Here is a 25,756-nt window from a genome sequence, read left to right as displayed (position 1 = left end):
ATATTTACATAAACTATGACGAGTGTACACTGATATGCATTACCAAACACAGAAAACACATTAATTAGAGAAGTCAGCGTCTATCCAGGCATGATACAATGTGTCCACATAGGCAGGAGGGAATGGGCAAGCTTTCAACCAACAAAAATTGTAATCAATGTTTAGCAAATTCAGTATTTAAACCCCCACTAATGATTCCGCAGAAGATCATTAGATAAGTGGAAGTCCAGAGGCGGGGCTGTCCAGCCAGCTCTGTCCTCCTGGCTCCTTCATGCATCAGTCCTTCGTCATGTGCACCAGCCTCATTCATATCAACGCACGGGCACTCCAGAAACACAATTACTAAAGGTTGTCCTTTGATATGGAACAACTATGTCACAGCCTGGCAAGTATACATGATAAAGGGCCTATATTGGAAAGCGCTCTACTCTAGGAGCAAACGTAGGAGCTTTCTTTGCCGTTTTTATCGAGGTCAACTAGCTACATAAGAAGCTGAAGGATTATATATTTTGGTGTCATATAGATTCAACAAGCTACTGTTTGGATACAGTAAGATACCTCAAGCTCTAAACAAGGGTCAAACAGTGCATAAATGTATGAATGACAGCAACAGTAAGTGCTTAGTTAATGTAAGGTCTGTCTCCATCCACGTGGAATCAAGTGCTGAAGTCTGGTTCCATACCAAAGCCTGTCCTTTAGTCTATTTTGTGTTGTATTCAGCTTATTGGCCACATTCATTACTGTATAGCCAATTACATCTTTTAAAAACAAATTAGAACCCTGGGCCAACATACAGAGCCAAAGAGAGTATACAATTACATTAAAAAAAGAACTCGCCCCAAGGACGTTATAGTGTTATCTAATATAGCATTATATGCCACAGCCAGGGGATATGCCAGATGGTCACAGGCCTGTCCTAGTTAAAGGCTCAAGTCAAAGGAGAGTGGTCCAATGACTCTTATAGATATCACCCGTATATTGATGGATTTTGCTGTCAGGGATGGTTGAAAGTGGACCCTGAGTTTCCATTTATAAATTCAAAAGGTGGGTTTGAGGATGGACCTGCGAGGAACCCTATAGTCCACTGGGGCTGGATTGATGTTACTAGTTGGATGGGTTGATGACCGGAAAGGAAGGAGGGGAACCAGTTCAGTACTATCTGAGTGAGACCCATTGCAAGAAAATTGGTTATTAGTTGAGGAGGATGCAAGTCCTATACAAGTAATAAGCCCTCTAAGGTCAACCATAGTTCCAATAACTCAAACCTGGACTCAACCTTGGAAGCTAAGGCACAGAGCAAACAGGCTTAACTTCGTAAAATGTGCAAAGTATTTAACAACAGTCAAAAAATAAAAAAACAACTCAATAAAAATAGCACAACTAATTTCTAGAACATAAGAAAATGTATTAAGAAAAATGAAAACAAAATGGCAACAATTCAATTGAGGGGAACCAAAAAGGTGATTTTTTAAATTTTAAGCAAAAGACACATTGATGGACGGAATGCAGAACAAATCAACACATTCACCCCCAGTCAAGAGATCTGGGTTAAATCCATCATTCTTTTGCTCACCATGCCACCCCAGTTTAGACCTGGCCATATGCAAATCAGTCTTGACCCCGTGCCTCATGGGTACAGTCCAGCCCGAACTGCCAAGCCAGGTCCTCCCTGGACCGGAAACAAGCATCCTAAGACCGGTTTCGGGTTTCACCCCTCTTCAGCCAGGATAGCCTGATTCCAGTGGCACAGTGAGCCCAGGACGCACGTCTGAGCATACCTGGCACACTTAGGGCGAGAAAGCAAAGACACACAATTGATGGACGGAATGCAGAACAAATCAAAACATTCACCCCCAGACAAAATGGCAACAATTCAGTTGAGGGGAACCAAAAAGGTGATTTTTTAAGTTTTACGGCAAAGAGCATCTAGAAAAAGTAAAGCCCCAGCCAGAAATCTCTTTTCTTGGTTGACCGGGACCTAGGCCTAATATCAAGCTGACTGTGATAGAGCACAAGGTAGACACACCAAGCGGGTCACCCCGTCAAAGTTTTCACCTTCTGACTCCGTCTTTTTTATGAATGTTGAAAACCTAAAGTGGAGCAAGGCTGCAGGCTATAACCGTTGAACTGCTCTTGAAGCTGGACAACCGAAACATAAGGGCTATGATGCTGGTAGAGCACCCCACTCACTAAGGGTAAAATGTTCCAAATTAAAAGAGAGAAATCAAAAGACAAACATTGAAATGTTGGAGAAGATGGTCTATGCCAGTCATCAAGGCCCTCTGCTACTTCACTGTCTTCAGTGTTGCTCACAACATGCGAAATAACCATCCCTGGCACTAACACTTCAAGAATACCCTGCCTGCGGCCTTTATAAAAAGAAGGAATATAATTCAAAGAGACAGCACACAGAGAGAGAGCACCTGATGAGCCTGCCTGGCGGCTGCAGCTCCCTGCCGTTGTGCAGAGCTCATTGAAGCAACCCAACCCTACAGTGCAATGAAACCATCTCCATTTACAGTATGTGCCAATCTCTTATTACAACATCCCAGGGCTGGCCATCATGTTCACATGCACACAAAGTTGCATTTGTCAAATATCTGAAAGGTAATTCTCATCACCCAATTTGGGCTTTTCTCCTTCCCAAGTGCATGTATGCAACTTGTGGCCTTCACTGCAGCTAGATTCCTTTACAGTATCTATGCAGCTGTCAAACCCCTGTTTAGACTCTGTCCCTCTGTGTACCAAACTTCAGATGCGCGTCGGTCTTGCTCCCTGCGTTTCTTTCGTGTTGAGTTATTCGCTGTACCAAACACAAGCTCACTCCATGTCACAACCAACAGACATTCAGCAGCACGCTCAGCAGTTCCTCCTCCCAAAGTTGGATTCGTTCTGCTGCGCGTGATACCTGTGGTGGGAGCATCTACGATTTTACAGCAGGTTAATGGCCACGCAGACCCTAACACATAAAGGATACACATGCAGGCCCCTACACTGAAACCTCACACGGGGGCTAGTCCCAAAAGCAACGAAAAGCTTCTCTGGCAGCTCATCGTTAACACATTGCAACACCTCTGGGCCGTAGCTGGTGAACTTACTCAATCTCATCAGATAAATCACAACCTCCGCAGAATCTATTTTTAGTCTGTGTCAACACGGCGGCCAAGGTCTCTGCCGCCCCTCGTATGAGCCGCACACAGAGCGGTGTAATTCAGTATAATAGTGCGACTACCGGAGTCCCCGGAGCTCAGAGGGGCTCGGCGGGCACAGGTACACAGAGAGGGCGAAAGAGATGGAGTGAGGGAGGGGCAGCAGGGACGCAGGAGAAGGATGAAGAAGCACCGAGGAGTAGGGAATAAAACTCGAAAGAGCAAAGGAGCAAAGGAGCAAAAGGCGCGGGTTTAAAGGAGGATAGGAGAAAAGATGATGGAAGACAAGAGTAGAATTGTGAAGGGGACCGAAGAGAAAAATGGGGAAGGGGAGATTAGATGTAGGATTAGAGATAGAATAAAACGCAATGGTGCGCGTGGGAAACAGCAAACCAAGGCAGCGAGGAAGGGGCAGAATTAAAAGAAATGGCACACAGGAGAAAAATGTGAAAGAGATAAGGAGAGGAAAAGGTAGAGTAATGAGCAAGGGGGGCGAGGAGTAAACAGAACAGGAAAAAGTAAATAACGATACCAGGAGAAGAGACAGCGGCAATGGGAGAAGCGTGAGGGGCTTGATCACTATTAATAAGATGGGGCGGCAGGGTTCCAGTGCCCCGGCTGGAGTGGACACTCTGCGCCCCCCTTCTCGGCAGCGGTACCCTGCTCTCCTCTAGCGACCTGGCGGCTGGAGACAACCGCGGCTTCCAGTCCCTGACACCATTTTAGCGTGGATGACAGCGCCAGCCTCTGAGCTCCCGCGCAGCGGCGGGCAGACTTACCCCGGTCCAGGGTGAGCGGCTGCGCCAGTGCAGCCATGTCGGCGGCTAAAAGAAGCGTGCAGAGGCTCCCAGTCAACAGCGATGCTCTCAGGGAAAACGGAGCCAGCTGTTTACGCGAGGAAGCGGTGAATGCGGCCGGGAGGCGGCGACTCCAGAGGAAGGGATGCTGCCGGGATCCAGGCGGGCTGTCTCTGCTGCTGCCGGTTGCTGTGCACAACCGCGTCTTCGCTGGCTTTATTCGCTCATAGACCAACACAGGAGACGTACGGGGGACGCGCCAGCTGCCAGCGCACACTGGGCAGAGACGCCCGTTTTGTCCCCCCCGCCCCTCCTGACAGTGGGGTCAGCAGCTATTGGGCACTTCTACCAGCTTCCAGCCTCCAGGGACGTCTCAGTCCAGGAAAGGGTCACCTCTGCTGAGGGGCATCATCTCAGTTCATTGGCTCCCAAAATTTCAGTATTTCTGCTAATGTGTTTGCCTATTTTTCCAATCTTCTAGTTTGATCCTTTCCTACCAGTTGCAAAACATATTCCGCCTGTGTGTGTCAGTGTGGGAAAAAACTGATAGCTCTTCCAAAATTCTTCCTAGATTTTCCTCCTTATTTATTTAGCATATTTGGCTGTTTGCCATTTGGTGCCGAGTATTGGTAAACAATAGAAGCCGGATACACCAACCTGACAAAAAGTATCATCTAGATCGGATATTTGGTCAAAGACCTACGTTTCCAAGGAAGTACTGGGTCGGGTAAGGGTAAGGCGATCTGAGTTTTCAGTTGTTTTGGTCCCCGTCCTTGTTGATTCACATGTTTTCAAGCTGAAATGGTAGAATAGAGTAGTGACACAGAGCATGAGTTATGTAAGCCTTCTTTCAGGTCATGTTCCATTTGGGGTTGGTTTAGAGTTTGGTGGACAGGGTACTCCGTCGCCAATGCGTTGACAAACTTTAAATCTGGTCCTTCTTTTCAAATTTACATTTATCTCCAAGGCTTGGTCTTTACCAGCTCATAATGTGACTTAAGGATTGGATAGGAGTTCCCATTGAAGTCCTTGCATGCTAGCAAGATCGCAGTGTTTTGGAGTCGTTGCTCTTCCTATAATCGATGATATAGTCATTCACAAAGTCACATTCAAGCACCATCATCGATTTAATGTTTGCAGGTCTTGTTGGCAGACAATGTATATTTTCCACAGCCTGGCAGGGAATTGTTTGGGATAATAATAGGTTCTAAAGTAAAGGTCACCTCTGTTGACCCTTGGACCTGTAGATGGATAATCAATAGGTGTAGGTTCTGTGTAGGTCTATGACTATTTTCAATACTGAGATTGCTAGTGGCATGGTCTGGTTTGGGATTCTTAAGCGCCATGTATATGATGCAGCAGGTTTTAAACTTGATGTGCACTGGTAAAGTGAGCCACTACAAGTCTATTAGGGTGACAGTAATATGGACAGTCATTAGGCATTAGGACAACCGAAAAGGGCATGAATCCTGAGATATGCACAACATAGAGCAGATCTTCCCCACTGCCATTGTAGGATTGTGCATGAGTATGAAAAGGAGAGGGGGAGGGATGATTTCATTGTTTAGATAGGAGATTCAGCTAATGCAAGATGGTGTGTTGCTTCTTAGTGACAAAGGTCTTAACTGAGAAGGTTTCATGCAGTGTGTGAGGCATTTCAATTTATATTTAATAGCCAAATTGGATATCTGTTAGCTGGTTTCTGCTGTGAAGGGCAGTGCAATATGTTTTTTGGAGTTTAACATAAGGTACAAACTAGATTAGGTAGAGGCAAGTATTGAGACATTGAACATCACATGTTGATGACACCCTCAAACAGAGCTAGATATCACCCATATGTTGATAGATTTTGATGTCAGGAAGGGTTAACAGTGCACCGTGAGTCTCCATGTATAAACAAACTAGACCCGAGATATTGGGTATCGGAGCGCTTAACATGAGCACCAGTTTAGTTACAGATGAACACATTCATTTTTTTGTTTTGTTGTTGTTACTGGTTGGGTGAGTTGCTGAAAGGAAGGAGGGGAACCAGTTTAGTACTATCTGAGTGATACCCATTGCAAGAAAATGGGTTATTAGTTGGGGAGGATGCATGTCCTATCCAAGTAATAAGTCCCAAAATCCTGTAAGGTCAAGCTTAGTTCAATAATTCAAACCTGGGCTCAACCTTGGAAGCTATGGCACAGTCCAGAAAATCTTCACTTAGCACTATGTGCAAAGTATTTAACAACACTAAAACAGTCAAAAAGTATAAACACAACTCAATAAAAACAGCACAACCAATTCCTAGAACATAAGAAACATGTATTAAGAAAATTGGCACCAAAATGGCAATGATCCAATAGGGGGGACCAGATATTTGGATTTTTAAAGTTTAAAGGTAAATAGAACCAAGTAACTATAAAGCCCCAACCAGAAATCTCTGTTCATGGTTGACCGGGACTTAGGCGCAATAGCAAGCTGACCTCGATGGAGAGCAAGTCGGACACACCAAGCGGGTCACCCTGTCAACGCTTTTACCTTCTGACTCACTCTTTTTTATGAATTTCGAAATCCTATGGTGGAGCAAGGTTGCAGGCTGTATCTGCCGAATTGCTCTTGAAGCTGGACAGCCGTTGGGCTGGACGAGGACCTGCTGAAGCTTTTGGTCTTCATTGGAGAGGCTCACAGTGAGAAGAATTCAGATTTTGGGGCTGCAGAAGTTCTCTCGTCAGGTGGATACTTTCCAAGTCTTTACCAGGTCAAGATTTCTTCCTTCGGACTTAGTCTTGGGGCTCAAATTTTGTAGTGGGCCTACCCCAGGGGCGGCTGGTGAATTTTTAAAATGGGGAGGCGTAAATACCCCAACTGAAGTGAGTGAGCCTGACTATTCCTAGGTGGGTGTTGGGGGAAGGAGCACATTGGTGCATTTTTTGCCACAGTATACACAAACAATTGGCCCAAAAGTTATATTCTTTATGATGCAGTTCTTAAGTGGTGCTTGTTAAATATTCCTATAAGGCACTGTAAAACAGCATGGAGTCACAACCAAATACTGCCTCAAGCAAAACCAAATTCATGCACATTTTGAATCGGGCTGTGTTTATAACCTCCCTCACAGTCCTGACAGAAAGGCATACACATTTCGACAGAAAACTGAAAGCAGACATAACTTACAAAATGAATTCCCTTGTAGATCTGGTGGCCTACTAAGTGCATCCCTTACCCCGGTACATGATGTAATGATTTCCAATAAATTATAACTTTTGATGGGGGTTGACGAGCCCAGGGACCATTGAAATGGATGGAACTCTATGATCTCTATCACCTATATTAACCATTTATAAAGGTCGGCTTTAGCAGTCTGGTGACCTTGACTTGCCCAATTGCTGGTGCATCATCGGTCACTGTTAGTAGGTATGTTAAATACATTTAGGCGGACATCATCCACACTGGCTCATTGGTAGGAAAACAATAAAACAGGAGGTGAAGGAAACACCTGCCAGGTCGACCCAGCGGTATAGGGGAGTTTATGTATTACATTTCTAGTTAAAGGGCCCGCCCTGAAATAATAAAAATACATTAAATATGTACTTGTCGACGCTTCTTCATCCTCTGCTCCTGGCTGACCCATTACCAGGCCGTGCTCCAGAGTCCCGGTGTCGGTAATACACAGATCAATTATTATGAGTAATGCAGCAGCGCTGCTCTGCTCGTCACTCAAACACGTATTAACATAACACCATCAAAATAGCATGAAAGATGTGGGACGAGTATAAAACACTGGAAAACCAATCCCAAGGCAAAAGACACATAGCCCATCTGACATGCAATGTGATTTTACATTAAATTAACATTGAGAGTATCACAGTCATTTTTCTTCGTCATATTGATTTGCCCGCGACAGGGTCATGCCAAAGGGCAGGAACCCCTGGCCAGAGGGCATGCCCCAAATGTGAGTGTAATTTACTTAAATGAGCCTAATTGCACAGATGTAGACATGCTTGAGAGCCGACCGGTTTGCACTTTTCTTCCCGCTCAATCAGAGCTGGGCCTGGGCATCCCCCACCTCCCCGGACTGTGGGCACATCTCCTAGTTTGTCTGCATGTTCAAGGAAGTGCCTGGGCATTGCCAAGCCCTCAAAACTTTACACCGCAGGAGAACCCTTAAGAAAGCTGCCCGGTCCCCTTGCGCCACACCCCTCGGCAGTGAAGATGGGGAAGAACCGACCGGGTTGCACTTCTTCCCGCTCAATCAGAGCTGGGCATCCCCACCCCCACCTCTCCGGACTGTGGGCACATCTCCTACCTGACAGTTCCTCATTCTCCATATCGTCGACAGTATCCTCGTCCTCATCCCCAAGGGCCTATGCATGCTTCGGGCACAGCCGAGAAGTCTCCCCCCAGGGGCTCCGTTGTATTTTCTATCCGAAGCTTCACAACGTTAAACGGTTAAACCTTGGTGTGCCCGGCGGCGCTGCAGGAGCTGCGTAGACAAACTCTTCCCCAGCCCACTCCCCCAGCTTCCATTGCCCAATCAGGAAGCACAAACATGAAGGGAGTGCTTCAGTTGTTACCACCCACTTCACTTCGTCCCTGTAGGCCAGCCCTGCCCCTTACCATTTAGTTCAATGGCGCTCTGATGAAAACGCCTGGGCCACGGCATAAGCGCCCCATTTAAAAGTAAATCATTGCCGCTTCCTCCGGCCACTCCCATCATGCTTTCATCACCCTCCTGGTGTGTGCCACGAGGGCGAGAAATAGCCGTCGCCTCAGGCCAGCACATGCGCAGGAGGAGTGTCTCACTCTCTAGTCTCTACTCTGACCGCACCCTTTCCTTAAAGAAAAAAAAAACTAGAATTTGTATTGAAATTAGACATAGCACGAAGCAGTGACTGAGCGCTTAATTTAAAGCTGCTCCACGTGTACACATTCTCTCTCGTCTTTTCCCGGATGCTAGTGGGGCAACGCCCCTTTTGCCCATTAATACCAGCCGCCACTGAATGTGAGGCTATATACTGCTCTCAGAATGCTCTTCAATTAGATGCAAATATTCGCAGAAGCTTGAAAGCAAGACTGATAATTCTTTGCTTTTAAAATAAAATGTTCACAAAAAGAATACAAAACATTTAGCTAAACTACTGGAATAAGGTAGGTACCATTTCTTTGCAACATAAAAATAAACAAGCATTGGTAAAGCCAATTCAATTGTTGGTCAGCCTTTTGGCTTTGTCAATGCAAAACTTGTTTTGGCAATATTTTTGTGAAACCTCATTGGTGTGGGAGCTGCTGGGCCCTCACCATTATGACAAACATTGGCAAAAGCAGAAATTGTTGTGGTCTCAAAAATCACACATTGCACAGTAGTTTCTGGCACTGGACAAAACAATTCTGTGCGGATATGCTCCTTGTGAAAGAACAGAATGAAGTCATTCACAGTGCAGCTAGCCAAGAGAGGGGGGGAGAGACAACATTTTACTAAACATAAAAGGTCATTGTTAATGCCAGACGTAATTAGGGGCCAAATCATGAAATAAAGTGCACCCATGTCCTTGTATTAAGTGCAGAGATACAACTGTTGTAAAATTCACAATACTACAGAAGTAGGCCAAAAAATAGTACTCCTAGAAGATATTCGTGAACCGTATTTAAGCATGAGCAAATATGCAGGTGTACTATATTGCTCAAGCGAAAATCTGAGCCATTGCAAGTTCACATTCCCTCCAGCCACTTTTTTTTTTTGTGAGCCAGAACTGTTGCTTACCATTACCTTCAGCCTCAGTATGTAGATCTGCGGCAACGTAGCAACATAAGGGAATTGTTAGTATTCAATGCCTACTATGGAAGGAGTCCTAACATAGTTAGAGAGGCTATTTCAGAGCTCTTACATAATGACATTGCTGTCATAATTTGTCGCTGCATTACATGCCACAAAAGGGACAAGTGGAGTTTGTTACAGGACAAGTATATTTAAGAGCAACCTGCCCCATGAACATGTAGATACTTCATTAAATTCCACACCCCTTTGTGCCAATCCCTACACCTTGAAACCTATTTTCAAACACCCTGAAATATTGCACCTATATATTAAAACACATATTAAATCTGTACACATTGTATCCTTGAAACATTATAATACGAAGCACAGTTATTCAATGCACACTATCCTTCTGTATTGGCATATACTCATTACAAATGATCAATACCTAAACATATTATAAACACAACATTACTACTTTTCCTATTACTCCTATCCTTTTTGTCCCTGGCGAATGCGCTGCATTTAGAATGCATTTGAGCACATTCCACCTTACACTGTAATTTGTTACTTCAATATTCTCTCCAACTCTGAAGAACATTTGCTTGTGAAGATGGCGGTGTTCCTGTTGTGGCTGATCACCTGTCCTCTTCTTCTTTGGACTCAGGGATGATGGGACCCTTCCCCTTCTGCCTGAATAGCTGAGTAGAAAGAAACTTCGCAGCGGGTGTTAATTTATACAAATATACGCCTTCTTACATAATTTCAATGCCACTGTGATATCTAGTTGATGTGACCTATACATATATTAATTGATCAGGGAGAAGTATATGGGGCGTTAAGTTGTTGTCAGAACATTGTAATATTTGTGAGTGAAAACAGAGTAACCCATGGGCAATAAACTATTTTTGCTTTCTCTCAATTTATTACCTTTCAACACTCTGTTCAGGCATTGCTGAAAGTTGTTGCTGCTGTTATATCATAATGGACACATGGTCTAGCTGTCATCCAAACGTGTGGGAAAATCTGGTAGGCCTGAGCCTGTGGTATGATACATTTTCATATTTGTATTTTATTTCTAACCAGACACGAGGTGATGAAAACAATAACATTGAGCCCATGTAAGCAAACATCCAGAAGACAGGAAATTCAATACACTTCTTGGAGACGCAGGGAAGAATCTAATAATAATAATGTTGCAAACCCTCTAATCATTGATTAACTAAGAAAGCTAAAGAAGAACCCAAACAGAAGATAGAAACTTTTAAGAGAGATAAAAACTTGTAGTGGTCGAACTGCAAAATATATGCAACCACCTCTAAAGTCTGCAACTCTAATTTTAGAAGGCCTCTTTAAATTCACACCTATTATTCTGGCAATACTGCGATACTGAGCATTGCTTACTCCATGCATACCGTCCTTTAGCATTGAGATCTACTTTATATCTGGACGTATTATTTATTCTTTTGTATTTTCCTAGTACTGGGGCATGTGGTGGCTACCTGTGGTAATCTTATTCCTGCGAATCTCTGGTTGTCTCATATTTTGAAGGCTGCACACAGCTGTGCATATCCGAAAACTTATTCCTTACTTCCTCTCACCCATCTGCACATAAACACATACATATTCCTTCACTGAACTGCACCACGTGAAACCTGAAACACTGTATTCAATCTCGGCTTCCCCCGTTACCAAATTGTGTGATTCTAGGCAACTATTCCTCTTGCTCACTTCCACAGACACAAATATATTTCTACACATACATTTTCTTTCTTCTAAATCCTATGTTCGCTGCCAACCACAGGAAGCCCATTTCCTGCCTGGCTCAACGCCCAGAATCTGTGGTCGTCCAGGACAGCTACTTCTGAAGGCAGCCTCAAAAATCTGTTAACCCTTCAACACCATGTAATATCCAGACACGTGTTGTCTTTAATTGTACGTGAAATATAGCTTATTTTAAAATAATATGGCTTTTTTTGTAAAGCGCACTTTTACTCTGAATGGTATTGTGGCACAAAATAGCAAATCTTTTTTGTTCCCCTAACTCAATGGTACTCATTTTATCCAACTTGGAAAGATGAAAGGCTGAGGAGACCTAGCAGCATTTGACGTGTGCCCATGAAGTCAAACCATGGGTATATCTAGCGTGCATTCCACTCCATCATTTTATCTGCCCTATTCTGTGCACTTCGGTGCACAAGAAATTGGAAAGGAACAGTCTCCAGTCTTAACTTGCTTATTCCAATCTTCTGTCTAATGTTCACCATCTGCTCCGACATTTACGTTGCTCTAAGTCTAGTGTCACTAACTTTCTTGGCCGTGAAACACAATTTCAAAACTATCCCTATTAACTAATCCCAACTGTGTGCTCTTTGTGTTCTTTGTTGCAGCCCATACTGGATCTGCCCTAGAATTCGGGCTACTGCTTGTGCCTGCTTCAGTTGCTGCTGAATTTGGACGCAGGTAGGAGTAAATTATTTTGTACTTGGTTACTCAGTACTACAGCATTTGGTGTAATCTTCAGTGTGAATTATAAATGGCCATCCAAATAGAGAGATATTAATATGCACTTGAAACTGAAAGTATCTCCTTCTCTGCCAGTAAACTATATTACTTATATTGATGGCATTTTTAGTCTTTTTAATATTGTGGGCCATGATCCAAAAATATCAAAAGGAACAGCTCCATTTTACCTGGTATTACATCTTCTATCATTGTGCTCTGGGCGGTAAGGGACGGCAGTCCTTCGCCTCACCTTATTATGTCACTCTTTCTTTTGTGTGGCTGGTCTATCATTTGACGCTGGGCAAAGTCTAGGGCTTAATAGCAACCAGAAAATGCAAAAAGGTGCTGTGTGTTGTGGCGAGAAATGCATGCAAAAGCCTTCCTCCCCCTCTTACTACCACTTTACTGAATATTCAAGTGGGAGGATCCTTTACTATGGGTGCAAGCACGCCAGAAAGGTGAGATGAGAAGCGTGAGGTGTCACTGTCAAGGAACAGAATGTACTTAATTTAGTGTGTAATGAGTTAAAATAGGGGAGCCTATTTAAAACCGTGCACAAAAAGACGTAATTAAGAGTCGTGAAGGCAGCTACTTGGAAGCTAGACACAGTATTCACTGGATGTACTGCGCACCAGTTGCGTGGTCTCTATTTGAACCTGTCTCAGTTAAAGTGGGTGTGCGTGGCATGTACCCAGATGTTCCTGCTTATCACCTCTTACTGTAGTGCACAAGAGACGTACACCTATATATAACATCTACTGTGGTACCACTGTGAGAGAAAGAGATGAGGAGCGCCCATAAGCAAAATAGGAGATGAATGGTAAGTATTTCCCTTCTGAAAACAAAAGGTCTTACGTTGAAGTGCCACTTTTATTCATCAAATCATTAACACAGCAGAGAATATATTCATCAGTTTGTTAGCTCCAGAAAGACTATTCAAAACTACAATTGTAATCAGCCAAAAATAGTAACACAAGAATAGATGTTTATGACAGTCAAGTATCTAGAAGGCAAACCCTTAAATGAGAAAAGTAATCGTGCAAGAATTTACAATTTCAAAATATATTTAAATGCAATGAAAGTGTGAAATTTCATAGTCCTGGGGCACTTCACCAAGGTAGCTTAATTGGAGGGGGTGCTTCTGCAAAAGTATGACAAAATAGACGTGTGAGCAATAGGGAAAAATAGCTATCTGATTTATATGAAAGAAGAACCCCGTTTATTAAAAAAAAAAATCAATATATAGCCTGGAAGTCTTAACAAAGTCTTGGCATTTAAAGACACATTTCTGGAGCGAAGAACAAACTCATGTAATGCAAATATATTTTAAGTCAATGAAAATACTTTCAAAATGCAACATACACTTTACTGCAATGCTAGGAATGTACATGTTAAGTTAGGAGGGACAACCATTAGTGCTTTGCAATAATGTTTTAGAATAAAAGCAATGCAGAGGAGAGAGAAAAACACCATTTCAAATTACAATAAGAAATTAGAGCTTCAGCCAAAGATGCTTAGATAGAGGGCTGAAGGAGACCACACAGGCGTCAGTGACCCAAGGGGTCACTGCAGCGGGGTAGTCCGTCGAATGGACTAAGGAGCAGATTTTTATACTCTTTCCATGATGAACTATTGACCACAAAAGGACAACATTATCAGGTGCCTCTGACCTATAGGACATGACGCATTGTGGTCACTTCTGGGCCATACCAAACAAAATAGAAGTGCCACCCATGCTACAAACTTTTTCTCAAAGGTCACAGGATACTTGACCATGAATCATAATGAAATTGAGCACCCATTGAACAGAATTTGCGTCACTTCAGGGAGAAAGGCCTATAAGCCAGGTAAGAGAGGGAGAGATGCTAAATTGCAAATCGAGAGAAGGTGGCAAACATTATATCTATTAAGTACACCACGTGTAGCTGAAAAAGGAGAAGAACAGAGGACACCCATTACAATATGGAGAGAGAAGTCGAAAGGCGTTGGCTACTGCCAGGCCTAAGGTAGGAAACCACAATGCAATGTGATGAAGAAAAGTAGCACCCCTTTTGGAAGCACGCAGTTGAAAAAAAGGATACTTTTAAACTCAATGCGATAAGAAGCCTCCCATTCCCTGCAGAAATAAACGTTCAAACAATACAATTTACACCAAATAAGTAATGAAAATTCAAAACAAATGTGAGCTGCCAGCAGCAGTCCCATAAACACGTATTTGTGGCACAAAGTGAGAGACAAAGCAAAACCAAAGGAAATGATGGACGGAGTGTTGAATATTGCAAGCACTCACCCCCAGTCAATTGATCTGGGTTTAATCCACCACGTTCTTTAGCCCACTCTGCCACCCCAGTTCAGATGCCAAGCCATGTCTTCCCTGGACCAGAAACAAGCTTCCTAGGACCGGTTTCTGGCAAAGTGAGAGACGCCAGACACAACCTCCAGTCACCAAGTACATGCTTCAAAATATAAATGTGAGGAAATAGTTAAACAATTCGGGGTATATTGTTGTGCACTATGTGGTCAGTTATCTGAAAATGATTTGTGCTAAATAAATGTGGTGCTGAGCCACATGGGTCAGACAGGGGCTGGGGGGGGCAAGGGGTAACTATATAATACTATTTATTCACAAAAAGGCAACAGCTTTAATATATAAAAAACAGTTACAATCCTAGTTATTATTGGTCTTACTAAATACATGAAAGGTCGGTGCCACGCCCTTTCCCCCTCCTGTGCCGGGCGTTTCCCACGCGGGTGGGTTTCATGACGAGATAGTCTCGTCATGGGCACAGCGCGACCGTGCTCCATGACGAGACTATCTCGTCATGGGCACAGAAGAGGTTAAAAAGACAACCACAATGCATGCTAAAAAAGGCCACAATAAAAAGATATTTGACCGTAAAATATTCGCACTTCAATCATACAAAATGTGAAGCATATTATGTACACGTCTATCTATATATATAAACCCACAGCGCTATTTGCGCATTCTCCTCTGCTGGCCTAAATGCGTATAGAAGGGTGTCTTAAAATAACATAGCAAAAAATAAACGTCTTTACATTTTATTTCAACACAGGAAGAGAACAAAAAAACACATTGGAAGGTGTTCTGTTCATAAACCATAATCACACAATACTCATGTTTACTTTCTTTGGGAATAAAAATATATACTGACAGTCCCTCGCAAAAGCCGAGGAAGTCTGATAACTGCTTATCATAAATCCTCATGTGCCAGTCACAAGACGTAGAGTGGCACATCTTATCCGGGACGTGGAACCGCTCCTGAGCCCGCAAAAAGCTGAGATTTGCATCATGCAAACTCCTTGCCTTCCTGCAAAGGCGTAAACTCTATCTCCGTTACACAAAATATATCTCCATAATAATAAAAAAAAAACATAATGTAAGTCCTAAAAAAACAATGCTTAAGCTAGCGAAAACATAGTATCTAATAAATCATCCCGGGGAAACCACTTGTAATCCACTCTAAACAGGAGATATCCCTGAGTCCGTTAGCTACGCGGGCCGTATTAATCAACCTCTTCCCTATTAGTACTGAAATAGGGGTCTCCTCTGAATATTCAGAGGAGCACTGGAGATAAAAAACACATAAATAATCACTGAAAGATTGTAAATGCAACCTTTCCCTCTCTGTCAGGTCCCTATGACTCCTTGGAACTCCTCGGACACAGGCTCTCTCCTTGCTATATGTGGAGAGGCACAGTAACACGTTATAACAATAATAAAAAAACAAGCATTGGCATAGCCAATAGGTCTCGCCTTTGGGACCTTATAAGTGTTTACCAATGCAGTATATTACATATTACATTGCATCAAGATATAAATAATTGCTGTTGAAAAAGAGCCATCAATTAACTGAATATGCAAGCACTGCAAGTAATTTTGCACAGTTCTGGTCGTATAGAAGTTAATAAGGAACAGAGACATTCTCCTATTGTGGAACAGAGACTTTTCAGGTTGCTAAGTGTATGCTCGTGACAAGTGCCTCGTTTTTCATTGTTATGTGAAACCACATCAACCACACGAACGGCATTTGTAAATAAATGCAGATCAACAACTGAATAGTGGCCCGAAGGCATGAAATAATGTAGGACAATTCCAGCAATGACGTTAAGAGACCACCAGAATCTGTTTTATTCTTTAAAAGCATTTATCTAAATTGGCTCTTATTTCAAATCTCGGTTGAAGGAGCTCTGGCACCCAATAAACATCACACAGTTGCTGTAACACATCACGCACTATAACGCACAAGTGAATACTGACAACAAGCACAATACTTCAATAATTTTTGCATAAATCCACAGCATCACACTTGCCAGAGCATAATAAAAAGAGAACCAAACTTTCATGGGAATTGTCCTATGTAACTTGCATCCAAGAGACGGCAAAAAAAACGTAGAATCTAGAATCAAAAACTATCTAGTAAAGATCCATGGAGGTCAAAAAAGTCATGAATGAGAGATAAATAATAACATGATAATCGGAAACCTCTGTGAAAAGATGTTACAAACTTCAGCAACACCAGGCAAGGTTTGCACGTGGGAAAGCCCTTCTGAGAAGTCATGAGTTTCATAAAGCGATGAAAAACAATTAGAAAACGTCAGTGATATCTAATAAAAATAAAAAAATCACTAAGTGCAAATATCAACCGAACCTTAAAAATAGCTATTTCGTAGCTGATTAAGCATCGTGTATACCCTAACTCCCCTGAGTCAATGCTACAAAGAGCTGTTTGGGGGCGGGGGTCTCCGTGAAGTTGGGCAGGACAGTTAAAAGTACCGAATGTGCCAAGATAAACACCCCGCTTGGAAGGAAAATGGCTGAGCTTGAGACACATTTATAATAATAACCGACAGAGAGGAGGATGTGATAAGGGGAGCAAAAGAGGTCGGGGAAAGGGAGAGGCAAGAAAGAACATAGGATAAGGAGAGAAGAAAGATAGAACGAGAAGGAGCAGGGGAGGGGGGAAAGAGAAGTGAGGGTGGAGGTGCCGGTATTTTATTGTTGTATCGCTTGTACGGTGCTTGCACCCGCTGGTGCCCCGGAGCCACAGGTAAGGAAGAGTCACAGGAAGCTTTGCCTGCCATATTTTCAGAGCCAAGTACAATGCACAGCAAGTTCGAGGAGTTCAAAAAAACAACAAAAAAAAACGATTAACTTCTAGAGAACACAAAAGGGCAGCCAAAAGATGCTCAACCATGCATTTATTTAGAACAAAAATAAAGATTTTTATTTGCTCATAAAAAGTGAACAGTGCTAGTGCAAAGATATTGAAGGGCAAAAAGGTGTGCAGTGGGTGAAAATATTGTCTGGACTTGGTTCTCCTTTCTGCTGCTTAGCCTCAGTCTGGCACGAACAACTCACAGAGTCAGGTCTGGGCTTTATTTACCAACATCTACAGCAGCAAATGAAGGTTATCAGTTGTGGATGCAGAGGTGTGTACTGACAGGATGAGATTGTCAGAGAAAAGACTAGCACGTTCAAAAGTTATAGAATTGGCAGATCAGTTGTCTTCAGTAGTGGGAGATGGGTAGGGGTAAGGGTGACCTCTAAAATCGAGTGGGAGTACAAACGAAAATGACAAACAAGCATTCGGCCGCGCGGCCGAAAACGAAAGTAATAGCGATCGCGATCAAAGCGAAAGTGATCTCGATCGCTTGGACGGGAGCGCTGTGTGGCAAGCACGCGAGTGGTGCGTGCGCAGCAGTGATTGGCGGCTGCGCGCGTGCACGTTCACGTGCACTGTAGCTTGAGGCCACGGCAGCACTTTGAAAAGCGCCCAGTTATAAAATGTCTCTTTCGAGCCTTTGGCTCGCGAGACCTAATGAGCACCACTGAAAGACGCCAGACGCAGTCTTTCCTTTGGCTCTACGAGAGGCACAATAATAACGTCCGTCTATTTATAGCAAGAAAAACACATAAATCACCTAACTTCCTAACTTCACTCTCTAGCTCAGAATTCCATTTCGCACACAAGCTTCCTCAGCTTTAGAATGTCCTATAGCGAGACCAGCCAGACAGGGAAGAAAAACTGAAAGGGAGAAGGAACGCAGAGGTCTCACAAGTGCTCCTCTCAAAAACTGTTACCAAAAGACACAATCACGTCAGGCAGCAATCATAGACTTACCTGAGTGTTGTTCTCTGAGTTTCAGTCAGAAAGGAGTCACAAGTGTTTAGTCTGCGTCATCTCGGTCCCGGCTGTCTCAGCTGTCTGCTGGTACTGCCAATCCGAATCACGGCACCAAATGTTGGAGGGAGCTTTATTTAAGGGTCAAGAGGGCAGGGGACTGAGCACAGAGCTCTTGGAGCCTTCACAGAGTGAGAGAGGGAGTGAGCTAGGGACAAAAGGGGCACCTTCATTTGAGCCGGGGTGTCTGGGTACACTCACTCTAAAAATGAAGGAAACAGACATGTGAGCCATGGAAACTGATACTGAGAGTTTTAGCAGTTTAATTAAGAAGGTGCAACTTCAAAAACTGCAAGACAAAGGCATACAAATACAAAATACAGAATCCAGATAGTCACATGGATAAGATGGTATTTCTGTATAAAAACTATTGTACTGTCTGAGAGAGAAAGACTAAACCTCAAAGACATGTTTAAAGATGCATTATGAAAAACGTAAGTTAAATCAAGGAAAATGTTCTCAGAATGCAAAACACCCTTGATCTAAAATATTGAGAATACTCACGTACCTACCTAAAACCTAAAAGAAAGCAGGTTTGTAAATGTAATATAAGTATGAAATGCTCAATAAGAAAACACCAATTTAGGGACAAAATAGCATAGCAAAATAGCATACATAGCATATACAGCAAATATATTGGCAAGTTAAATTGTATCTTAAAAACAAAAAACAAAAGCTCTTGGGAACCACCCACACAGCCTGCCATCTACTAACAGACGGGTGGGGTAGTCCAATGATGTCTCTGTGGTCTCCCTTCTTATACTCTTTAAGGCGGTTAGAAGTGCCTATGGTATTGTCATCTCACGCCACGTCTACCTCATGACTTACGGTATGGTTCTAATATTTTACCATACATGGTGACGCCCTTTCCAGTAACTGTGGTACGTGAGCTAGGTGAAAGTTCATATCTCAGGCAAGGCGCTTTCCGTAATTTGGATGGGCAAGCAGAAAATGTGTATTGTAAAGGGATTCTGTATATACATATATAAATCTCCACGTCCTGTGTTCCTTAGCTTGACACATCTGCGGTGGAAACTTCCCTAAAAGTATGCACCAGCCCAGGATGCAGTCTGCTGTATGTCGAAAGAACAGGGGGATGTTGAACCTTGAGACAGTGAACTTTGCGCACAAGTAGGGTGGGGGCTCTTAGTTTGGAGCAGGAGGCCTCACAGAGAGAGGAGCTGGATATGAATTGGATCAGACCTGCCTTTAGACTGTTATACAGGAAAATGGCAGAACTATGTCAATTTAACAAAGAGGACCACGTATTGAACAGAAGGGCCTACACAGGGGTTTCATGAGTGGTAAGGATGTCCCAGGGTATTTGTTATATAGTAACACAGGACCCGCTGGTCAATATAACACGGCCTACAAATTAGGCTGGCAGGGCAAGGACAAGGGTCTCATACCTCAGGTGTGGACAGAATGGGCCTGGGGCACGCTATGATATAAAATCGACCCTCTCTCACTAATTAACAGATTCCTCTCTTAAAAGTTACAATGAGCCAGTCCCCTGGAAGCATTGGCCCTTACAATGACTAGGATACCAATACAGGGCTGAAGCACATTAATCCCAGTGAAACCCACTCAAACATTGTCCCCCGGGTTCCTAGAACGGAACCGATGCAAAGCAGAAAAACTACCCTGGAAAACCTATTTCAATGACTCATAAAGAATGGAGATCGACTATTAATAACCGGAGTTCGGGGGCGTGGCCAACCGGGCAGCGAGATGGCCGCTCTGTGAGCGAGCTCCGCCAGCTGCACCTAGTAATCCTGAGATAATCCTGCACCGGACACGCACTGCGTTCCGCTTTGAACACTAGCGGGTAACGGAAGCCCCGGTGCCTCGCGGGGCGGACTCTGGCTGCTGAAGGCGGTGGGAGAGCTGAGCTGTGCGTCGGAACGCCTGGGCCGAGGTTTCGCAGAGGAGGAGACCCGCCGCCTTGGAGCCCGAGGCGGGAGCACGAGACCACTGTGGCTCGCGGGAGGCGAGGCCTGGGACGGGCGCTGGAGCGCGACTTAACGACCGGGCTGCAGGTGCGGTTCACCCTGGGCTGGCACTGGCGGGCCACTGAAGAGATTTGCCCTGTCGGCGAGAGAGCGAGCCCCGGAGGTCTCTGATGTGCCTGGTCTTGGCGAGCCCTGCAGACGCGGCCGCCATCTTGTGGGAGAGATAGAAGACTGGACGGCGGTGACTTGCGGAGGAGGCCTGCATCGGCGAGCCTGGGGACGGCTCTGAGGAGGGACGTACACACAGCGAGGAGGGCCTGAACGACGCTGCGAGAACCCGGGCAGACGGACGAGGTAGGCGGGTGCCCCCACTTGAGATCGGCGGCCTGGAGGCGGGGGTGGGGGGCGCGGGTACGACGATCCCCCCCTGCATAGCGACTATATTTGAGGGGCGGCGCCCGTGCGGGGGGGTCCGCGCTGCGCCCCCCCCTGCCCCATCTTGAGTGAACTTGTGTCCCCTCTGTGGCACCTGCTGGCGGCCGGGACTGAGCGGACTGCGGAACTCTGCTGGCTGCGCCTCGTCTGCCCCATCGCTTGGGATATCGCCTGTGCACCCGTCAGGCCGGCCCCTCGCCTCGGATGCCAGAGACTACTGTAGGCTGGACGGTGCGGAGATGCCCCTGCTCCCCTTCTGAGAGCGGCGCCTTAGCCCTGCAGCGTGTGTGAGGTGAGGCGCGGTGCAATTCTCTTGGACGTGGAGGGCGAGGCGGGAGTCTGCACGAGCTGGGGGCAGATCGAAGACTAGGGTGAGGCAGCGGGATACAAGACCAGGGCACGGCGACGCAGAGACGGGGACCTCGAGGGGTACCTGGGTGTGGATGCTCCAGAGACGGCGCTGCGATTCCGAGCACGGCCAACTGCTCCTGAAGTGGCACTGACGTGGCTGACCTGCCGTGACATACAGAGTCAGGCCTGAGACACTGGGGGCTAGGTACTCCGCGCCTTCCCGGCCGGGCCGGGTGGCTGGGAGAGGAGGTGACTTTCCGGCGCCACACATCCCCTGGGGAGGTCTAGTGCCACTGAGATTGGCGAGTCTCGTGCACTTGCACATGGTTGGACCTAAAAGCGCAGTCAGGCCGGTGGGCACGCTTGAGGTGCTGAGATGGGGGGGAAAAACGATGCCAAGCAGCCCAAACTCACCTTCGACCACAAACGCCAGGCCAAACAGCACGCGGCGGACCTGGAGCCGGCGGAGTCCTCCTCGCAGGGCACTAGCTCTGATGTGGACCTCAGGGCTCTGGTACTGGAGGCATGATCGAGCCTCAAGAGCATTGACACTAAGCTGGACGCCATGTCCTCACAGCTGGACTCGGTCAAAAAACAAGTGGACACTCACGAGACCAGAATAGACAGCCTGGAGAACGGGCACACCGAGTGCTGCGTGTTCCAACAAGAGACCAAGAGAACCCTCACCGCTGTAGAGAAAGAGCTGGAGTTCCTCCGGGCTAAGACAGACGATTTGGAGGCCCGCTCTCGCCGATCCAATATCCGCATAACAGGCATTCCGGAGACAACGAACACTGGGAGGATGGAGATGTTCGTGTCCGACCTGCTCCATGAGCACTTTGACCCGGCGCTCTCACAAGTCTTCACGGTCGAAAGGGCGCACAGATCGTTTGGGAAGAAGCCGCCGGTGGGGGCGGCGCCGCGACCCCATCCTCGCTAAGATCCCGAATTTCCAGGACAGAGACCTCATCCTGCGCTTAGCCCGGGAGAAAGGAAAGATCACGCATAAGGGCAACAGCATCTCCTTCTACCCCGATTTTACGCCTTTGGTGCAGGCCGCCCGGAAAGAATTCTTGCCGGCCAAAAAACTGTTACTTCAAGCAGGCGTTCAATACTCATTGCTTTATCCTGCAAAGTTGAGGGTGTCACGTGAGGGCACCACACATCATTTCACAGACGCCAAAGCGGCCTTGAAGTTTGCTAAACATATTGGGGGTGCGGGGGCTAGAAGAAAGTCGCCCAGAGCAGGGGATGGAGAAGGCCATCTGAGCGACAATGACTGACTAAATGGTAACTGAGCGAAGTGCATTATACCCACAGACTGTGCCCCCCGGAGGGTCAGACCGAGACCTCCTTTTTGCCCACGGCTGCCCACAAGGCCTGCTTTTGATTCCAGGGTGGCGCAAAGATGGTGCTGCTGCTCTGAGCGCTCTGTTGCTGGCGCGAGTTACACAGTTGGGCTTTGCCGGGGTAGGGGGTCGTGAACTGGGGGTGATAACCAACGCTGATGCTGTGAATGGACGTTTATAGTGCAGCCACCCTGTGCAAACGGGGGTGTACGCTAGGAGCACCACGCCCCCAGGGGGTGTCTCCCACTGTTTTTGAGTTTAGTATGCCAACACGCTAGGCGTGTATTTCGTGGGATTTTGTCACAACCTGATTGGGGGGTTGGTGCGGGAGGGGGGTGGGGGGGGGGAGTTGTGGAGTTCAAAGTTGTTCATGTTCTGATACGATGGAAATGGTTTCTCACAGCGGGTCAGGGGTATGCCTTATACTTACACAGGGTGCACATCCTAGTAGGGGTGCACCGTGCTGTTCGACAGCACTGCACATACTACGTGAAATGGGTGGCGGGATGACGAGCGCCAGGATACTGACATGGAACATTAGAGGGCTCAGGGACTACAAGAAGGCTAGATTAATGCACGGGTTCCTCTCCAGGCACAAGGTAGGCATATGCTTCCTCCAGGAGACGCATCTTAACTCTGTTCCGTCACCTAGATTGAAACACTCACGGTGGGCACGGGTATACTCTGCCATTTATTCTAACTACTCCAGAGGGGTGGCGATCCTAATTCGCAATGGGTTGGACTGGGTAGAACATCGCACTATACTGGACACAGAGGGCAGATACGTTATAATACATGGCACACTCCAGGGGAGGCCACTGGCAATGGCGGCCATATACGGCCCTAATGTAGATGACCCAGACTTCTTCAGAGCTGTATGGGCCCAGATCACGTTACTCGACTGTTCGACAATCATCCTGGGGGGAGACTTTAATGTGGTGCTCAATGATGTGTTGGATCGCAGGGGCACTGGGGGGCCCGCGCACATCAGGGCCCGTCAGGCACTCGTAGACATTATGGAGGAGGGGTTGTTGATGGATGTGTGGAGATCCAGGCACCCAGCTGTCACTGCGGGGACCTGCATAACTAGTCAGCATGCCGCTTGGTCTCGACTGGACTATTGGCTGGTGTCGCCGGATGTGGCTTCCTGGGTGGTGGAGGTGAACATTCAGGCTAGGTTCCTCTCAGATCATGCCCCCTGCTTGCTTGAGATAGCAGTGCCAGATGCCCCTCCACGCGCCTTCTCCTGGCGGTTACCCCCTCATGCGTTTACCGACTCAGTCTTCACTGAAGAGATCAGGGCAGACATTGAGGCATACTTTGCAGACAACGCGGGGTCAGTGTCCACCGAGGCTGTTCTATGGGACGCGTTTAAGGTGGTGATCCGCGGCCAGTGCATCTCGAGACAGGCGGGTGTCCTCAAGTCAATCCGCCAGACCCTCGGCCGGCTGGAGGGGGAGCTGCGGGAGTTAGATATGCGCTTCTGTAATGATCCCTCGCCTGAATTGGCGGTACAGATGAAGGCCAAGCTGTTGACATTCAACGAAGAGGCGGAGCGAGAGGTGACATTCCTGGGCAAGCACGCAAGGGCACGTACATACGGGGAGGGGGACAGACCGAGTAGGACCCTGGCGAGGCTCATATCGCCACGCGCACAATCAAGCTATATCCACTCCATTAAAAGCAAGGAGGGAACACTCATCATCGGTCAGGAAGAGGTCCTTCGCACCTTTTCAGAGTTTTACTCGTCTCTATATACCTCGCGACAGACTACCGCTCCGGAGGCACTGGATGAATTCCTGGACTCCATAGCCATAGTCTGGTTTAACGACTTCGATCGTCGGTATATGGATGCCCCATTTACCGCCAAAGATATAGCGCAGGTGATACTGAGCATGCCTGCAAACAAAGCCCCGGGTCCGGACGGTCTGACGACGGCCTTTTATAAGGCCTATGTTGAAGAACTGGCCCCCAGACTCTATTCGGTCTTTGCCGAGGCCCTGGAGTCGGGCTCCCTGCCCGACTCGATGCGCGAAGCATTAATAATAACGCTGCTGAAGCCGAACAAGGATGGCCAGGCGTTAGACTCATACCGCCCCTTATCACTAATTAACGTCGATGTTAAAATCTACGCTAAGATCATCGCGGACCGACTGCAGCCCCTGCTTCCCATGGTGGCACTGCCTGATCAATCCGGGTTTATCCCAGGCCGAGCTACGTCGCACAACCTCAGAGCGATATTTTCAGTCTTACACTATCTACATCCGTCCATACAGGCAGCGGTCATTTTTTTAGACGCCACGAAGGCATTTGATTCGCTGGAATGGCCATACCTTTTTCGGATCCTTGGCAGGATGGGGTTTAGCCCCCTCTTCATCAACTCGGTTCGATTACTATACGATGCGCCCAGGGCGCGGGTGTGTGTGAACGGGCTGATCTCCCAGCCGATTGCTATCTCCCGCGGGACTAGGCAGGGCTGCCCCCTGTCCCCGCTACTCTTTGCCATTGCCATGGAGCCTCTTGCGGCCAGGGTTAGGCAGCATCATACGGCAAGAGGCATCGGGTTTAGCTCCCGCAGCTTGCTAATCTCCTTATACGCGGACGACGTCACGCTGTATGTCACCAATCCCGCCGAGAACTTAAACCCTCTGCTGAGAGAGTTTGTCCGTTTCGAGGGTCTAGCAGGGGTTTCCATCAACTGGTCCAAGTCTGTCGCGTTCCCTTTGACGGATGCCACGGCGGAGGTGCTGTCTGATTATCCCCTGCGCTGGGAGGCTGACGCCGTCCAATATTTGGGGGTCTGGATCAGCCGAAACTTAAACGATCTCTGGTCTCTGAACTTTGGCAGGGCGGTGGACTGGTTGGAAGGGAAGATAGAACTGTGGAACCGGCTCCCCCTGTCGCTGGTTGCTAGAATAGCCCTAGCGAAAATGGTGGTTCTCCCCAAATTTTTATATCTATTCGTAAACCTCCCAATACCTCTAACTGTGCATTTTCACACCCGTGTGCGGACCCTGTTGTTGTCGCTGGTCTGGGCTGATGGTCAGGCGAGGGCGTCTTGGGCGCTTCTCACACTCCCGCTGAGGCAGGGTGGACTGGGGGCCCCAGATATGCAACTATACTCACTATGTGCGCAAGCACAATTTCTACATTTTTGGGCTTTTCCCACCCCTTGTCAACCGCATGTCGCGGTGGAACTGGCCGCCGCGGCTCCGTTGCCACTGAGTGTGGCGTTGTACGAGAAAGCGCCGTGCCCATCAAAAGACGTGGACACAGTG

General features: G+C 46.5%; 1 protein-coding gene across 2 annotated transcripts in view; it reads right to left on the bottom strand.

Annotated features, from left to right (window-relative positions):
- The window catches only part of LIN7A (lin-7 cell polarity scaffold A), a 407,359-nt gene extending 403,181 nt beyond the window's left edge, over positions 1–4,178 (bottom strand). For both annotated transcript variants that reach the window (XM_085652980.1, XM_085652978.1), the window contains exon 1: positions 3,929–4,178. In XM_085652980.1, the coding sequence (XP_085509106.1) occupies positions 3,929–3,965 (37 nt within the window). In that variant the 5' untranslated portion in view covers positions 3,966–4,178. The remainder of the gene's footprint in view (positions 1–3,928) is intronic.
- Positions 4,179–25,756: the final 21,578 nt, after the last annotated feature.

The sequence above is a fragment of the Triturus cristatus genome, chromosome 4_1, assembly GCF_964204655.1.
Source record: "Triturus cristatus chromosome 4_1, aTriCri1.1, whole genome shotgun sequence".
Lineage (NCBI taxonomy): Eukaryota > Metazoa > Chordata > Amphibia > Caudata > Salamandridae > Triturus > Triturus cristatus.
Note: the sequence above shows the minus strand (reverse complement) of the source record. Positions and strands in the feature narration are given on the sequence as shown.